Genomic DNA, 18844 nt, shown 5'->3' with positions numbered 1-18844 from the left:
AAAAACTATCTACAAACTAACAATACACAAACATCATGCATAAGATGAACACAGAAACATATACATGCATGCATATAACAAGGATTCTATGCATTCATGTATATGCAGGAAAGTGGGCTGGAAGGCCATCAGTAGGTTTATGTTGAGTATCAAAGCCAACTTCAGTGCTGTGCTCTTCCAGGTGACGTGAATGCATGTGTGGGACCACACTGTCACATCCCAGTCCTGGAAAACATCATCTAGAGTACACTGAAAATGCAATTTATTTGCTTTCAGACTCAGAGGAGATGCAGCCTCAAGACCTCACACTAACACCAGAACAAACACAGAAATATATACACTTATCCATTTATAGGCATGGAAGAAACAAAGCCAATGCCAGTAGAAATACTGGATTGGGACATGCAAGGCATGCACAAGGTGATCTCAAGGCCATGCTTAGGATGACGGGAGAATGGCTGGCATCCAGGAGCAATGGCAGCAAAGGAAATAACAGGGAAGAACTAAACACAAAGGGATGAGGGATAAGTACAGTGACTAAGACAGAGATTTAGGGGAGGATAGTAGGATTAAAAGGAAGAAGATATTAGACGAAGGCAGGTTGTCAAAGGTATGGATTGCAAGTTCAGGAAGGGAGCTGGGGAGTTCACATTCAAGATTCCATTCAGTTCATATCTAAGATAAAATAATATAGGCGATGACACACAAATCTAGTCGGAGGCTTTTTATGCCTACATTCAAATTGAGGGACAATGGATCTAACCCATACAGTGAGACATGACATGAAGACAGGAGACCACATTAAAGCAATACAACACAGAAGAAAACAAGCAATTACAGTTCAGTGTTCCTGCTTCAGATAATCTGCACATTTATGTGTGTTTAAGTACATGTGTCTCAAACATGGTGCAAGGAGAGGGCAAGAGACATAGGATTCATCTTGGGCTTTTATTGGTAAAACATTATACCATGAGCATTTTAGGTTAAGAGGTAATCATTTAGAGCATACCTTAAATATGGATAATCAAGTGATTATTAAAATTATAAATGTTAATAAACAAACAACCACATAACCCCAAGATAGTAAGTAAATCATTCTGTCTGTCAACTTTTTGGCTGTCCTTCAGAATGAGAGAAACCTCCATGGATTTGAGAGGGCTTGCTGCAATGGCCTCACGGGTGAATGACAGGCATAGGAGAAGAAAAAGAGAGGGCTAGGCATGCCTCCTGCAGCCAATCCACAGGTTACACAAAGCAGACAGGAGCCAGTGTAGACTCCGAGGTGTCAAATAACATGTCAAGAAAAATGGAGGAGAGTTTAGTCTTCATGCTTGGGATTAGCGGAACCACTACAAAGTCATTCTATGGGCAGCAGGCATCTTTGTGAGACAGAAATTAAACGTGGGGCAGGAGACGGGAAAAGTGGAGCAGGAAGGAAAGCAGGAACACTGACCAAGTTCACCGGACCGGAGAGTTAAGTGTTACCCGTTACCATGCACCCAGGTTCATTCTCTCCCATCATGCACCACAGTTAGGAACCACCAGCAAGCACCAGAGGCCATGGCCAAGGGCATTCTCTGCTAGAACATACCATTAACCAAAAGAAGACCACAATGCAGCTACATTCATTTCATTTGTATTCTTTGTTATTGGTTTAATTAATAGTTTTGTAAGGTGGGTAAAAAGTAAAAAACACACCAACCTTCTCGCAGCTCTGAGGGATGTAGGGGGTTTGATGCAGAACACAATGAAATGAGGAAAGGAGAAAAACAAGGGAAACACAGAGAGAGTAAAAAGGCCATATCAAGGCTTTCAACTGCTACTTGAACATCTTTATCTGGTTTATTTAATCTTTCCTACCTCAGCTGAAAACGTTAGCAACACTTCAAGGACTAACACAACAGTATTAGAAAGAATAGCTAGCATCATTTTGAAATTTTTCCATTGAAGAAGGTACACATGCCTCATGCAGCAAAGGAGGTCACCACTGTGAGAAAAAGGATCAAGGGGCTTTCAAAGAATTTGGAGAAGAAATAGTTTTTCTTCATATTCTCCCACCCCAGACTCCAGAGAATGACAAGAGAGAAAAACATCCCCAAGGAAACAAAATTATCTCAAACAAAAATTTCAAAATCAAGCTAGATATTTTCCTAAGGGAACTCATTCTACTGTAACTTAGAGCTGTTCCTGTCTTTTACATATCCCCACCCCCCACCCACACCTTTTGTGGTTATTCATAGGCATGGAGATCAGGAATAAGAGCGCTTTCATTGGACAATAAAAGTACAGGAAGCAGCTTTGAGAACTCCAGGGAAGAAGAAGTATTTCTTTCTAGTTGAAATGAAAGGAACAGCCATTCATAAGCTCAAAATTTAATCATTTCTATTACTTTTAAGAAAATATGGATGTATCTTCACTCATTCTTCTCCCAAGGACAATGGTATCATGATTTAAAATACAATCACTGTTCCCTGGCAATCAAGAGATTAAACCTTTCAGAAAATGAATAATTAAAAAAAACCTTGTGTGTGTGTATAAATAAATATATATATATGCATAGGCATATGCACATGATAATACTATGTGTTTATAAATAAGTATAAAAAGGAAGAAGACAATACAACTGTGCTACTTGCATGTAGCACCTATTTCTTTTTTTTTTTTATAGATTAGCAGTTATATCCTTACAACTCTGCACAGAGGTCATGAAGACATAAACACCTTTATGCTTGGAGTTGCACAGAGAACTGATTAGTGGCACACCAAGCAATTATCTCAGGGTTTGATAAGGAAACAGAAGAGTCACAGCAACAGAAAAAAAGGAGAAGGAAAAGAAAACCTCAAACCAATGCAAAACACAGTTCAATCAATGCACTTAAAGTAATAATCAAGATGTCAAAATGCAAATATACTTACAAACTTCAAGCCTCAGGATAGATTGTACTCAAGAGTGGTCCACCTTTTTTTTTTTTTAACCATATATTTAAAATATTTAATTCTCTACCCACTAAAATGCTTCAGCTACTGTCATTATTAGCACATCAGCTGATTAAATCCTGACATAGTCACACAGACCCTGTGGATATCTCAATTCCCCCTGAGCCTGAATGAACACGCGATGCCACAGTTACGTCATTCCTACCTCTGACATATAAATTGGCAGGGGCAGAATAGCGAGTGCCCGCGCTGTTGGTAGCAACACACTCATATTTTCCTTGGTCAGATTCTTCGCTCTGTTCGATCTGAAGGGCTCCTGCATGGATATAAAATATATTGCCAAAGAGATGGTCAGAGAAAGCTTTCTCAGAGCACAAAGCTAAACCTCTTAACAATATGAAAAGCCCTGCAAAGGAAGATCCGCTCAACGTCGATTCAATCTCTTGCCAAGGTGCACAGACAGAAATGATGCGATGAGAAAAACATACAGAGATTATTTCTTTTTTAAAAAATTTTTTACATCATCAATGCTAGCATAATAAAAACTTATCTTTTCCCAAGCAAGAATTCTACTCATAATTAATACGCTTACTTCCTAGACTAATAAAATGAAGATGGGTGAGACTGCTTCAAGGAAGTATGGCTTTTAAATCAAACAAAAGATTAATTTTTTGGTTTTTGTTTTGTTTCATTTTGGTAGCAAAAGTGGCGCAAAAGAGAGGTACTCTCAAAAAAAACCAGGCCGGGTTTTCAAGAAAGTCTTCTGCTGAAGAAAGCCAAAAATACGCAGCAAGCACAAAAAAGGCTGCATGAAGCAAAAAAAATTAAAATTAGTCATTATATATCATGAAAATATTACTTAAAGAAACAAAACTCCCTTAAGACATGCAGATTTTTTGAGAAAAGAAAGACCAGTTTGCCACGACTTACAATCATTTATTACGTTTGCTGAAAAACAAAGAGTAATTGAATTAGAAGGTTTTAAAAAAGTTAAAAAGCACGGCCTATGCCAGCCCGGAGAGCCAACCAACCACTGCTTGAGGACCTCGAGATGGATCCCCTAAGACACCCATCAAAATCCACCAGTGGGATTAGCAGTGTGGTGTCACAAAACCCCAAGAAAAATACAAAACAAGAATTATAAAAGAAATGCACACTGAGTCAAAGTCTGAAAAACCATCAATACCACATACCACCAAGAATACTCAGCACCTTTTGTCTCCAGAGCCTGAAGGACAGAACTTCGAAAAATCCAGAGGCGAGTAATCCAAGAAAAAAAAGAAGTGGGAGGGGAAAAAAGCACTGTTGTCAGGTTGCAGGCGAGTGTGATCAGGTGGAAGGGGGAGTCATTCTTTGACTTTTAAGACAGTAAGAGAAAAAAGAATTGAAGAACAAAAGCAAAAACCTTTTGAAAGATAAAGACAAAAAGCAGGTGTTCCAGGCTGTCTTCTGCATGTCTGCCACTGTTCTCCAGACCATCTTGACTTTGGTCCAGAACAAGAACAGCTAAGGAAGAAAAAAAATGATCTTTTTTTTTTTTTTTCTCCAGTTGGACAAAAAAAAAGGAAAAAGAAGAAAAAAGAAAAAGAAAAAAAGGAAAAAGGAAGAAGAAGAAAAGAAAAAAAGAGGGACAGATGGTACGCTGTGACTGGTCTGTGGTCTAAAGACCTGGATATGCTTTCTTTGAAGCATATCACAACTTAAAGAATCATTTTCATAAAGAAAGAAATGAACAAAACAAAGAGAAAAAGGAAAAAGAAAAGAAAAACTCACAAGATGAGAGTCACCAATCATAACCAAACAGTACAAAGGAAAATTATAAAGTTGATGGACATTATTGGAATGATTTTGAAAACAGGACAAAGATGAGAGTGATGAAAGGACAGAAAGAATGAGCAAGATCATTCTGTGAACGTTAGTTCAGCACTCTTACCTCTTATTGGTGTACCACCTGGGTGGATAATATGAATGCAAATAAGATTAGAAAGAAGAAGCATTAGTACGAGAAGAAGGAGGCTAGGGCTGGGGAGAAGAATTAAATTAGATTTACAGAATTAAATAAGGTCTTAAAAGAAACTTGAATTACTCTACTGGTAAAACAGGAATATATTAGATAGTATTATTAGATCATAAAAGCAAGTTGCATTATACCACAGAGGGCAAAGACCACAATAGGCAGCATTGCCTTTATCAGAGAAGCAAATGAGTTCTTAGGTCTGGGATTATACAGGGTTAGAATTATATCTTATATGCCTCATACTCTTAAAAAAAAAAAGAACTAAACAATATTTTTAAAGACATAACTGGGGGAAATACTGGCTAATCTATTTAAGTATATATATAGATATGCATATATATATACTGTTATAGGAAATACTAAAGACTAACTAGAAACAAACACTGTTCATTGGATATATCTTCCACTACTTACATTGCTACATTTGTGTGATATAACTTGTGTATTATTTTATTTTTCTACATAGTGTTCTTACAACAACAGTTCCGTGGATATGTGAATGTGCACGCCACTAACGAAATCTTGTGTCTACACTGACAGTTAGTAAAATGCATGCCATGCATTTTATTAATCATAATAATAGTAATCTGAATATGGAAATTAGTGGGGGTGAAGTGCGCTTCAGAACTAAGCACTTACCAATAGATTCTGGAGATTTAAATACGGAGAGAAGAAAGACAGCATAAAAATATTATTATATTCCTTATAATTTGGTACAAATTTTTCAGAGTTAAAGCTTTATATACTAAATCATCTATGTTACAGGTGAATAATTAATTCTTTATTTACAATAACAGAATGCTAATCTACACAATTCTGCTGACAACAAGCAAAAGAGGCAGTTAACAAGACGCTTTAACATCACAGGACAGGTCAAAAGCTGAGAATTCTGGGAAGACAGGCAGTTAAACAACTTAGAATTATATTATCAATAGTACTACCCATGCCAAAATAAACAGCTTACTAGTATACATCCCTGTGAAATTACCTAGGGACAGGCTCTAAAAATTAACAGATTTAGAATTGTCTCTACTTTTAGTCTAAAGAGAGCAAATGAATAAACTTGGGGTGGGGATGGGAGAGGGAGAAAGGGCAACAGGTAGCAAGAGAGAGAGATAGGAAGAGAGAGAGAGAAGCAAAAGCTGGAGTCTACACCAATCAAAAGCAGACTTCTGTAGATCCAGTCAATGGAGGGTTTAAAAATCTTTAGTGTGGGCGCACACTACTGTGGCAAATGTGTAGAAAATACTCACTCATAATAATATTATAATAAGATTAATAAAAATCCCCTCCTTTCATTGGTACTTTGTAAAGGACTTTATAAAAAATACATCTGGATACTTATGAGATAACATTTCTGTGTTTTATGTATTAGTGAAAAGAAAGTAGGTGTGCCCAAACTTACTAAACGTTGGTAGTTTGATGAGTTAAAATGTAGAGAAGACAGAGAAACACACTTCAATAAAACGGAATCATTTTAGTGTTTAATATGAACATTTTTGATTTTTAATGGATATAACCATTGGAACTCCTTGCAAGTTTCGAATGAAGTCCAATGTTGAAATAAATTTGTTTTAAAAGAAAACAGAGAAATAAGAAAGAAACAGGAGAAAATGAATCCATCAAATACTGCAGGAAAGCAGTAAACTAAAAAATAAATTATCAAAAATACAGTCACAGCAGTGAGCAATGTGGATTAAACAGAAGCTGCAAAACACGGAGAAGAGAGGAAAGACAGACTCTGAAACAGGCTATGACATCACAGACGTGGACAACACATTAAATAACAGAGAAAGAGAAGAGGGAGAAAAATTAATACCTAAAAAATAAAAATAAATAAAATGAAAATAAAAATAGAGAGAAAACTAAAAAGAAAAATTAAAATTCTCTAGGAGATCATGGAAACAGTAACAAGACCCTACCTGATCGTAACTGCTTAATACGGCCATTGTTGTTGCTTGTATCGACGGGTAAGAAATCTTTGAACCAAGTGATTTCTGGATCCGGATTCCCACTGGCTGCACAAAGCATGGTGGCGGTGCGTGTACGCTCAACCACCTTCAGCTGTGGGCCCATATCAATAGTAGGGAAGCCCCGGGGAATTTGATCCTCTGCAAGACAAAAGGTGATACAAACATGTCATGAAGGCAGATACCCAAGATTCAAGAGGTACTGACTGTTAACCTTTCCCATTACTTAGCATTTGTTGAAAAACTAACACAATCCAAGTAGCATTGCACTGTTAGGTTAGTGTATGGTAACAATGTTGTTCCTGGCAAGAGAAGTGTAGTCCAGGAAGAGGCCGAAAACCTAACAAATAGCTCAAAGGTGATTAAAAACCATGACCAGGAGATGAATCAAGTTCTCTGGCAGCACGGAAGCAGTCATTATACAACGTGTGTCTGAGGAGGTCAGTGAGCACCAAAAGAAAGCTATGAAATGAGCCATTAGGAAAGTCAGAATCAGTATCAATTCAGTCGCTCAGTCGTGTCTGACTCTTTGAGACCCCATGGACTGCAGCATGCCAGGCATCCCTGTTCATCACCAATTCCCGGAGTTTACTCAAATTCATGTCCATTGAGTTGGTGATGCCATGCAACCATCTCATCCATTGTTGAGTTTGAGGCCAACTTTTTCACTCTCCTCTTTCACTTTCACCAAGAGGCTCTTCAGTTCTTCTTCACTTTCTGCCATAACGGTGGTGTCATCTATATATCTGAGGTTATTGATATTTCTCCCGGCAATCTTGATTCCAGCTTGTGCTTCTTCCAGCCCAGGGTTTCTCATGATGTACTCTGCATATAAGTTAAATAAGCAGGGTGACAATATACAGCCTTGACGTACTCCTTTCCCTATTTGGAACCAGTCTGTTGTTCCATGTCCAATTCTAGATGTTGCTTCCCGACCTGCATACAGATTTCTCAAGAGGCAGGTCAAGAGAGTTCCAGAAAAACATCTTTTTCTGCTTTATTGATTATGCCAAAGCCTTTGACTGTGTGGATCACAACAAACTGTGGAAAATTCTTAAAGGAAAGTCAAGTTGGCCAGAAAGAAAGGCACATTAGAAGTGCAAATATTCAGAAGGAAACTTTTCCTTTAGGGAAAATCATTGATGTAGCACAGCTAGTTTTAGGAGGGCATGGAGAACAAGCAGGTTAGCTGGACTAAGCTATTCCTATTTTAGTCTATTATGGTTTTCTTTTAACTTTCAAGTAAAACTCTTATGTAGTTTTTTTTTAACCCAAGTACAGGTTCAACCTGAATTAATCCCTCTGTAGAGAGTTTTAATTTGTCAGAAAAGTATCTGAAAGTTTCCCTTACAAAAGAAGAAAAGAACAAAAGCAACTCAAGAGTGCAACATGGAAACATCCATTCCTCAGGGTAAGAGAATACCTTCCTCCATTCCAAAGTCCTGAACCACGTTCAGTCATTAAAAAGTTGAAATGGAAAAAAAAAAAAAAAAGTTGAAATGGGTCAATTTTGAATCTTCAACTCATCCCAAGTTCATTCTCTCTTGCATGCATGCTCAGTTACTAAGTCGTGCCAACTCTTTGTGACCCCCTGGATTGTAGCCCATTAGGCTCCTCTGTTCATGGGATTTTCCAGGCAGGGATACTGGACTGGGTTGCCATTTCCCTATCCCTAATCAAAATTTCTCCATATCTTAGATCTTGAGAACCTAAACTCCTCTTAAGTCCCTCAAGCAAGACCCACATTGATATCCTATATGACCAGTTCTTCCAGTCAGTGTTAGAAAGGTATATTCTGTTGAGGCACTGAAGGCATTTTAGTTATATGGGCAATAATATTTGCATTAGAATTTGGCTGTTTGAAGACTGTTATGAAACATTTTGACTTTCAATTGGGCCCTGGAGTTAATGTAATCATCACTTTCTCATGACCTTTGATGAATTGTCATCAGCCACCAATTACAAATGACTCAAAAGCACAACCATGAGACAAACGGAAACATAGAGATAGAGATGATACCTATCTTCCACTTGGATGTCCCCGACAATTTCTGGAATAATCCTCAGTGTCCTGCTAAACATCCACAATTTCAAAGGAAAAGGTTACATTTTGATGACTCCACTGCCTTGCTGATCAAATCTATGTGTTCTCTACTGTCTCAATGCTTAAAGTGAAAGAAAGGGAAAGTGAAGTCGCTCAGTGGTGTCCGACTCTTTGCGACCCCGTGGATTGTAGCATACCAGGCTCCTCCATCCATGGGATTCTCCAGGCAAGAATACTGGAGTGGGTTGCCAATACTTAAAGGGTAAATCAAATTTGCGAAATCTGGCTAGTGAAGTCTTTTAAAATCATGGCCCGTTTTTCTTAGCCTCTCATGGATAACCTTCTTCAGAGGAAACATTTCTTCTGCCCACACTGAAATTCTCACCATTCCTTATACAAATCATATCCAATGAGTACTCCATCTGTGTCTTAAAGCCACACAATCAAAATCTTCTTCATTATAAAGCTTTTCAAAACTCACTCAAACAGACTTAATCGTTTCCTCCTCAGATTAACTGTAGTAGGAAGTACCTAGATGCACTGTCTTGTGTTTTTAAAATACTGTTTAGTTTAAATATATGTATATTTGCTTAGTCGTGTCTGACTCTTTGTGACACCATGGACTATATAGTCCACCATGCTCCTCTGAGCATAGAATTCTCCAGGCAAGAATACTGGTGTGGGTAGCCATTCCCTTCTCCAGGGGATCTTCCTGACTCAGGGATCAAACCAGGGTCTCCAGCATTGTAGGCAGATTCTTTACTGTCTGAGCCACCAGAGAATCCAATTTATCTCCTAAGTTTATCCTGCTACAACACAGATTTTTCCATGCCTCAGTTGTATCCAAATCCCTTCCCATAAAGTTAGTCTGAATTAACAGAGTTTGAGAAATCTGTGATTCCCAAGCCTAAATATGAATATATCACAGTGATTATAAAGATTTCTACTACACGTAGTACAAAACTATTTATGGTAGAGAGTTCATCAGAGGGAATAGTTCAGAACGAGGGAGGGAGATTTTGATTGTGAATAGTAAAAGAATGTCAAAATACTACTCAAGAATAAAGCTCCCAAGAAATGGATAGTATCCTGAACATTAAACCTGGGTGACTATAAGAGAAAATCAGTGGTTAATGGGGAAAAGTAGACTCTAGCTGTCCTACAGCGTGATCGACGAAAAGTCCAAAAAAAGTTGCTAAAGCAATTGGGTTTGACACATGGATTCACAAGAGAATATTTTCCTGTCCCATGGCCAGAGACTAAAACAGAGTTAACTTCAATGAGCTATTATACATTTTACTTAATTTGAAAGACATGGCTCTTTTGAGGAAGCAGCAATACCTTCTGTTTATTTGACTGCTCATACGCTGTCAGCCAGACCCACATCTACAGTGGACAAGTGCCAGAAACAGTGGTTAAGAGTGGAATTTCAAGATGATTTTTCAAGGCTCCAAGCAAAGTTTAAAATTACAAATCAGGTAAAGAGTATTTTGAAAATTAGGGTATGATTCTTTTAATGCCATTTCCTTCTCCAGGGAACTTCCCAACCCAGGGATCAAACCCAGGTCTCCCACATTGTAGACAGACGCTTTACCGTCTGAGCCACCAGGGAAGTCCTACTTTTAATACTCTATTCCACTTGAATTTCATCAGGCTTTTTCTTTTTTAAATGGCTTTAAAGCTTTATTCAGTGTATTTGTAAATCTAAAGCTTAGTTTTAATGTTATTAGGGAGAATAAAGAAAATAAAGAAAAACGCTCAAAAACCACTGCACCACACACATTACGTTATTAAACATCTCACTTGGCAGCCATTGGTCTGGATTGCTTCAAAGTATAGAATAATTTACCTTAAGTGCCCCTAAGTCAACTACATGCCTAACTTCTTAGAAATGAGGCATTTTCTAAAAAATCTCTTAGAATTTGTTATTGTCAATTTCCATATTTAAAGCAACTGACTTCTGTTAATAAAACAATTACCTTGGGATTCCTGAGCTGTTCTTGTCTTTCCCAGGGCACCGAGTTCCTCCACTGGCATCCAACTACTAGTCACAACAGCATACATGCACACTGCTCTACCAGTCATTACTGTTCTTCAACAAGTTTCTCTCTCTAGAAAACCATGCCAATATTCTATATACCCATCGGCGGCAAGTGTCAAAGACTTGAGATCGTTGAGCCACTTACTAAAGGCTCTTACCAAAGAAATTTAGAATTAATAACCATTTATAAGAAATGAAGACCTCACCTTGGGGAGCACTGATAAAACCGACTTGTGCCCTATGGAAAGCAGGCTAAAACGTCTGCATGACCTTTCTTTTCCTTCTTGGCTTATAAAGAACACTCCAGAGCTCCCTCTCCATAGACACAATGCACAACAAAGATAATGATTCTTGCATCCTAATCACATGAGAATATAAAGAGAGCGCCTTTCTTATTTTTAATAAGGGTAATTACATTCTATCCATCCCCCTTTTGCACAGAACTCATTTGAATGCATATTCTTCATTAAATTTTCATGAGAAACATCACAATGTAACAGATTTATATAGCAAGAGCTGTTACACATTGACAGTTGTGGCTTGTTTCCAATCGGACTGTCAGGTATTTGGCAATAAAACTCAGTATTCAACATAAAATGAATGGTAGAAATGACGAAATTTCTAATTGGTATGCTTATCTCAGTGGGCGTAGTTTAGAAGATGTTAACTGTTTTTTTTTTTTAATCTTTACATTTATTAATAATTTATATAAAACTGCCTTGGCCATTTGATTACATCAATTTGACAGATCATCAAATGTACGTTACCAAAAACTTGAGAAAAGAAAAACCCAATATCCTTTATATGTTAACCACATGAACTTTTACAGGAAAATACAGAATCAAAAATTAACAAATTGTCATTATGTTAGTCGCTTTAAACTTTTACGTGAGTTGAAAAGAAAAACATTTTGTCCTATTCATTAAAGTGCTCATTAAGATTTAAAATGCCTTACTTATCACTGTTCCATATTAATATTCAATCTCGTAGAATTAGCTACTAATTCATCAACAATTTAAATCAGACTTGACCTTCACAAAGCCATTCCGTCTGTCATTTTGAGAGGCCATTAAAGGGCAGATTACTACATACTTGTGCTTAGTGAATCGTAGAAGTCATACATATTTTGTTTGGAATGGCAGCTATAATAGACCTGGAGATATAGCACATTCTTTGAATCTGTTTGGGGTCTTAATGAAACATGCTGATATGAAACTTTCAGTTCCATTAAGGAAAGAGAAAAATGAACATCAGCAATTTTCAGAGTTAACTTCCCACTGCTGTGGAACTTTTGTTAAAAACCCTTGCCCGCCCCAAAACTTGAAAGGAATATGAGAGGAAAAGAGTCTTTTTTTTTTTTTTTGGTACAGAATTATGCTTTAGATATCTGTGAATGATCAAGTAATAGCTTTTGCATAATTTGCTCAAACTGCTTTCATTGTTCATCCATAAACAATTTTAATGATGCTTTGCTTTCGCGCCAATTCTGCAAACATTCAATCTCTCTCATTTGACAGGAAACACAAAACTGAATTGCCTGCTAAGACCACAGCCTCCTTCCGAGGTGGCCAGAAGCAGTTCTTCCTGCCTAATTTTGCTAGGACTCAGTGAAGTCAATCAGACAGGTGCTTTGACTCTGGTCCCAAATTATTTAAAGAGTTTTCAGTAAAGGGCTGTTTACCATGATGCCACTTTTATAATTTATGAATTTATAGCAAACATGTTTATGAAGGAAAAAACATGCCATTTATATCAACAGTATGCTCTTCCAAAAGACATATTAAAAGATATGCCAAATACACTTGATCATCTAGGTGTAATTGACAATACAGAGTAAACAGTTCATAGCGGCCCCTCCTAAATGCTTTCAAAACTCACAGAGGGCATGACTATATGTTATTTCCTTTTTAACCATCACAGTATTCATAAACACTTCGAATTAGACATGCTTAGGAAACTTTGACAATCATGTCTGCATTCATTCATGTGGTATCTCTGAATTTCTACTGGATTTATTTAACAGCAACTTTTTCTTAAAATAACACTTTTTATAAAGTAACTTTATTTATTTATTGGCTACTACATGACCTGTGAAATCTTAATTCCCCAACCAGAGACAAACATGACTCACCCCCCACATACTCCAGCACCCACCTCAGCAGTGGAAGCATGGTGTTCTAACCATTGGACCACCAGGGAAGTCTCAGTGGCACCTATTTAAACAGTTAATCATTATTTAATTGTTCTGGGGATATAGAATTGGTCTTCTCAATTTAAATATAATCTAGGAGGCAAAACTATCTTTGGCAGCGTTCATTGCTTAGTTGCTAGGTCATGTCCAAATCTGCAATCCCATGGACTGTACATATGTAGCCCACCAGGTCCCTCTGTCTATGGAATTTCCCAAGCAAGAATACTGGAGTGGATTGCTATTTCCTTCTCTAGGCAATCTTCCTGACCCAGGGATCAGACTTTTATCTCCTGCAGGTGGACTCTTTATCACTGCAACTATAGTGTCTCAAGTAGTACTAAACTTACCAATTCACAAAATAGTTATTAATTCACATTTTTATAGTCATAGGTTTTATTTAATTAGCAAACAACTTTCATTTGAGAGGTTCAATTTATGCTTGGCTATTCCTTTAATTTAGTGCAGTTGCTGCACTGGGAAACACACGGTTCAGATCCTGCTTTCTTAATTTACAGGGAAGCGAAAGGGAAAGTGGTAGTCACTCAGTCATGTCTGATTCTTTGTGACTCCATGGACTATAGCCCACTAGGCTCTTCTGCCCATGGAATTCTCCATGGCAGAATACTGGAGTGGGTAGCCATTCTCTTCAGGGGATCTTCCTGACCCAGGGATTGAAACCAGGTCACCTGCATTGTAGGGTGGACTCTTTACCATCTGAGCCATCAGGGAAGCCCGATTTTACAGGAAGCCTTCCTTCTTATGTTGGTTGTAAATACCTACAAGTCAAAACGGCAACCACATAACAAAAACCTTAAGTGTGAACACAATGAAACTCAAAAGAACACAATAGAATGTGTATCTCTACTGTGCTATCCTATCTTTAGAATAATAGGATTCTTGATATTCAAACAAATGATAATATTCAAGTGAATCTGTCAGCTGCATGTGAGGCAGATGCTGGGTCTTCTTTCACTTTCAGGATCAAACTTTTCACAGTGGCTGGATATTTTGAAGCTTTAGGCATTCATCTTGTAATGTTACAGAAGTACAACTATCTTTTCAAAGGATGAAACATTTGCATAAGGTAAGTTTGTCTTAACCTAAGTCAAATAGTAGATGGATAGTATGAAGAATATTTTCTTAAATAAAGTGTTATACTCTTTATATATGTTGAAATTTATAGCCACCTGTTAGAGAAACAGTACTATCTAAGATAGAAAAAAATTCACTTGAAAAATGTAAATATATATTAGTCTTAAGATAGACAAATAAGAAAGTATCTTCAGATTTATGAAAGTTCCATTAGGCTGAAAGAAAAAGACCTTCTGAACTACTAGTTTCAAAAATCTACTGGACAGCCAATAGACTGTCATTTATTCTACAGATATTTATTGAAAGACTTCTCTGTGCAAAGACTGGGTCAGGCATCGGGTATGAAGTAAACTAGAGAATCTCTATATCGCTGTGATTTAATTTTATCTGTAGGATAATTAGATTCTTTGGGAGTAAAAATAGTACCCGACTCATAGACTGGAAGATTGAATGAGATAATACATTAAATATTCCTAGTACTGCCTGGCACTAGTGCCTGACATCTAGTAAAATACCAGCTTATATGTACTTACTCTATCCCAAGCTCCCACAAAAGATTTAAATAGAACAGAAGCAAGTGACTGTAACAAGAGCTGCAGCAATAAACTAAATGGAAAAAATTTTCTACAAGAATCATAAAGAAACAGGGATTATATAGACATACAAGTGAATTTAGAGGGGTGGTGTCTGTGCCAAATAACTTCTTAAAAGGTAGTAAAAAGCTAGCTCATTTCATTTCTCACTCTGAACAAGATTTTAGGCTCTTTGATTAACCAACAGAACAAATGAAACAAATCATATTGTCACTGAATCTGTTCCCCAAAACAAACTTAAAAAGTAATACTAAATGTTTGGGACAGCAAAGCTTTGTTGTTAATAATTGGAAGCACTGATACCACTGGAGACTTACTAGGGTTGCTTGAAGTAGGCAAGGGTGATACAATAATTACCATTTTTCGTAGACACAAACCAAAGACTCAGCAAAATTGTTACTTGGTCTTGGTTATACACACAGTAAAAAATAATTTTTTCATTTCTTTTAACTCTAAGATTCAGTGTACTTTTACGTCATCATGCATCATGTTTTCTCTATGGCAATTACGTTCTTTGAACAAATATTCATCATAAACAGTGCCATAACTCAGTTATAATCAGCTCATAACAGAAAACACAACAAAAATAATTCCAAATACTTGGTCATCCTTTTTTTTTAAACAGAAAGCACTAACGACTAAAGTTTCATGAGATGTAATAATATTTTCATATAAAAAGGATTCATCCTTTAATATATATCAATTGACTTCTCATTTTTTTTTTAGCACTGATTTCAGGTAGCAACAGAATTCTGTTATGTATATTAGCCAATAAAATATAGACGAGAAATGGAAGATTATGAAAATGACGATAAATGTCAAACAATTTCCTTCCCAAGCTCAGATTCAGCACTGTGCCTATGTCTTTAACCCTTCTATAATTTCTATTTCAGTTATCTACAAAGGGTTATAAATGGCAAAAAATTCCCTTTGAGCAGACACCCAAAGACAGTACACAAACCAGAGAAGGAGCCAGATTCACACTCAGCAGATCAACCCTATGACCTAACACCACACAGGGGTCTCCTCTGTAATACGGGACGAGGAACGACTACCCAAAATGCCTTTGTCTGGGAGAGGAGACAGATCCTGTCTCAGAGGCTGGAAAGCTGAAGGGTAAATACTTGGAGTATTTGCTACTTTGTTGAACAGCAAATGAGTTTTTAAGTCAAAATCTTTCAGGCTACAAACAAGAATGACCCCCCCGCCCCCGCCAGAATACAGTTCCTGAAGAGGGGGAAAAACATTCATTACTCTTTTCTTAAAGAAAACAGTGTAAAGGCTTTTATTTTCACCATTTCAGATGAGAGCAGGATATAATTTATACTGTTTTGACATCATGACCGTTTTATTCAAAATCAATCTTTCTGCGAGTGAAGTGAGTAAGAGACTGAAAACAGAAAAGTAAAAGGGAAAAGAAAGAAAAGTTAAATCAATGTTTCCTAGCAAAGTTAGGTTTCTGGGCCACTATCAAAATGACATGCATACGAATGAAACTGAAAAAATATATATAAATAAAATGGTGTCTGCTGCTGCTGCTTCTAAGTTGCTTCAGTTGTGTCCGACTCTGTGTGACCCCACAGACGGCAGCCCACTAGGCTCCCTATCCCTGGGATTCTCCAGGCAAGAATACTGGAGCGGGTTGCCATTTCCTTCTCCAATGCATGAAAGTGAAAAGTGAAAGGGAAGTTGCTTAGTCATGTCCGACTCTTAGCGACCCCATGGACTGCAGTCTACCAGGCTCCTCTAACCATGGGATTTTCCAGGCAAGAGTACTGGAGTGGGGTGCCATTGCCTTCTCTGAAAATGGTGTCTAATTATAAGTAAAAGGCTACTCTAAGTCAGAAAGAAATGATTGAAAGCAGGAAGAAACTGCCAGTTAATAAATGATATGTCAAATGGAATAATAAATATAAGATCTAGTCTTCCAAAGTAATTATGAACAAGATACAATGAAGATCCTCTTTGAAAATTACTATGTACAGAGGGGTATGCTTGTGTTAATACGGCTATAAATCAATCAGAAAAGCTTTTATTTCTTAGTGGATTTAGGTATCTCTTAAGGATAGTTATTGGGGAAAAGGGTCTCCAAAGATTTCTCAGACAATTATGCCATTCAAGAATAGGAAATTGGACACTGATAAGCTGATAGGAGTCTCCTTAGCAGCTACTAAATATTCAACGTACTAACAAACAAGCAACACACAGGCATTCCAGAGCAAAGCTTCATTTTCTGAAATAATCTTCACATGTAGAGGAGAGTGTAAGGAATTCTTGGCACAAAGTAAGCAAACTTATTTAGAAGCAATGTATGTAATTATCCTATAAATCGCAAAGTAATGTCTACTGTCTATTTAGCAGAATACAAACTCAGATTAAATTACCCTTCGTATGAATGTAGTAGCTGCAATTCCACATGGCTTTATGTTAATCCCCACTGTGATTAGTGTCTGGTCTTAGCAAATGATAATACTCTTTGTGATCCAAAATGCATTGAGGGTTGGGAGAAGGGGAAAGGTCTTCCTATTTAGCAACTCTATTAATACTTGGATATTTAAGTAAATATTTAGAAATCAGGGTTATATATTTATTCCTGGCAATGCAAATCTTATTAAAAATCCAGTAACATCCACTTTCACAAACCTCACTGCTTTCTATTATTAATAATTTATTTTTACTAACAAGTTGTTGTCATGATACTCATCCTCTACTTTGTCCAAATTGTTCTCTATTTTGAACATTAAATTAACCACTTCATATATATTTATATTAAATCACACCAAGAATTTTTTTAAAGAAAAAAAAAAAAGCAAAACTGTATAATAGAGCTAAGGTTCAGGAACTGAATTCCTGTTTGTTATTTTTGCTTTTAGAAATAGACAAAGGAATAGTAAACATGGAAAGAGAATTCAGTTTGGCTCCTGTCTCCATTCTTCGCTGGCTTTGTAAAAGTTAGGAATTCTAATGAGTTCAAATCAAATAAAGCCAAGGAAAACATCCATCTTGGCTGCCTCACTGTATTGTGGTAAATGCAAATAAAAATAAATGTTTATGCAATCAAATTTTCCATAAATAAAAAAGTAGAATGAACTATGTGGTTTTGGATTCAAATCAGAGGTATCAGTATGAACTCATGGTTTGCATCCTAATGCAGAAATAAATATTGTGTTGAGTGTGCATATAGACACATACATGCACTCCTTATATAAGCTTACCAAACACATTTTCCCTACCTGTGTGAGAAAGTTTTACATAAAAGATGAATTTTCTGATGAGTTTCCTTCCAACTAAAACATCACCAACTTAACTTAAAAACCAGAGTTGTTTCAAAAATCCAAGAGCAGTTTCCTAAGCCAGAGTTTTATAGTATTTCAGAAATTACCTTTGCCCTTCCCTCCACCTCTTCACAGCTCCCCCCTTGGACCTACAACACGGTAAAGACAGGCGTTCATCACCCTGTCGTCTTTAATCATGTATGGGAATGGCGCAAGAAGAGTAAGCACAAAAATAACATGATTCAGATCTGTATAAATAAATTTTCTGAAGAGACTATTTCATCATTTAACTCTACTCAGTAGTATTTCTCACAGTTTTAAAGGCAATCTGTGGCTAGTATTTATTGGAGTGGAGAAGACAGATTCTGCAAACAGAGGTAATGGCAGTTTTATTTGTAGGGTATTGTGGAAAAATAATATATATATGGTATTTCACTGTAAATAATGAAAACTACAAGGGCACATGAAAAAATCTTTAAAATAGGATGTGTGCTTCAAGAATGTATTATTTATCCACAGAGGAACTCTCCCCCTAAATATAAATCATTTTCTATGTCAAAAGTGAGCCTGAATTTAACACCAAAGAACTACCAAAAGGAACTACTTATATCTTTGTCAGTCTTAAGTCTTTGGAAAAACAAGCTGTCAATATGGGAAAACAGCCAAAAATATATATATATAACT

At 36.8% G+C, this 18844-nt stretch overlaps 1 protein-coding gene across 4 annotated transcripts in view; it reads right to left on the bottom strand.

Annotated features, from left to right (window-relative positions):
• Positions 1–18844, bottom strand: part of LOC120860261 (receptor-type tyrosine-protein phosphatase delta) — a 563312-nt gene that overhangs the window by 218459 nt on the left and 326009 nt on the right. For 3 of the 4 annotated variants that reach the window (XM_040236052.1, XM_040236053.1, XM_040236054.1), the window contains exons 5-8: positions 6877–7065; positions 4871–4888; positions 3143–3253; positions 1703–1714 (exon numbers count right to left, since the gene is read on the bottom strand). In XM_040236052.1, the coding sequence (XP_040091986.1) occupies positions 1703–1714; positions 3143–3253; positions 4871–4888; positions 6877–7065 (330 nt within the window). The remainder of the gene's footprint in view (positions 1–1702; positions 1715–3142; positions 3254–4870; positions 4889–6876; positions 7066–18844) is intronic. The other variant, XM_040236055.1, reaches the window with a different exon arrangement.

This window comes from Oryx dammah, unplaced genomic scaffold (genome assembly GCF_014754425.2).
Source record: "Oryx dammah isolate SB20612 unplaced genomic scaffold, SCBI_Odam_1.1 HiC_scaffold_11050, whole genome shotgun sequence".
Taxonomy (NCBI): domain Eukaryota; kingdom Metazoa; phylum Chordata; class Mammalia; order Artiodactyla; family Bovidae; genus Oryx; species Oryx dammah.
This window is presented reverse-complemented; position numbering and strand designations above follow the sequence as displayed.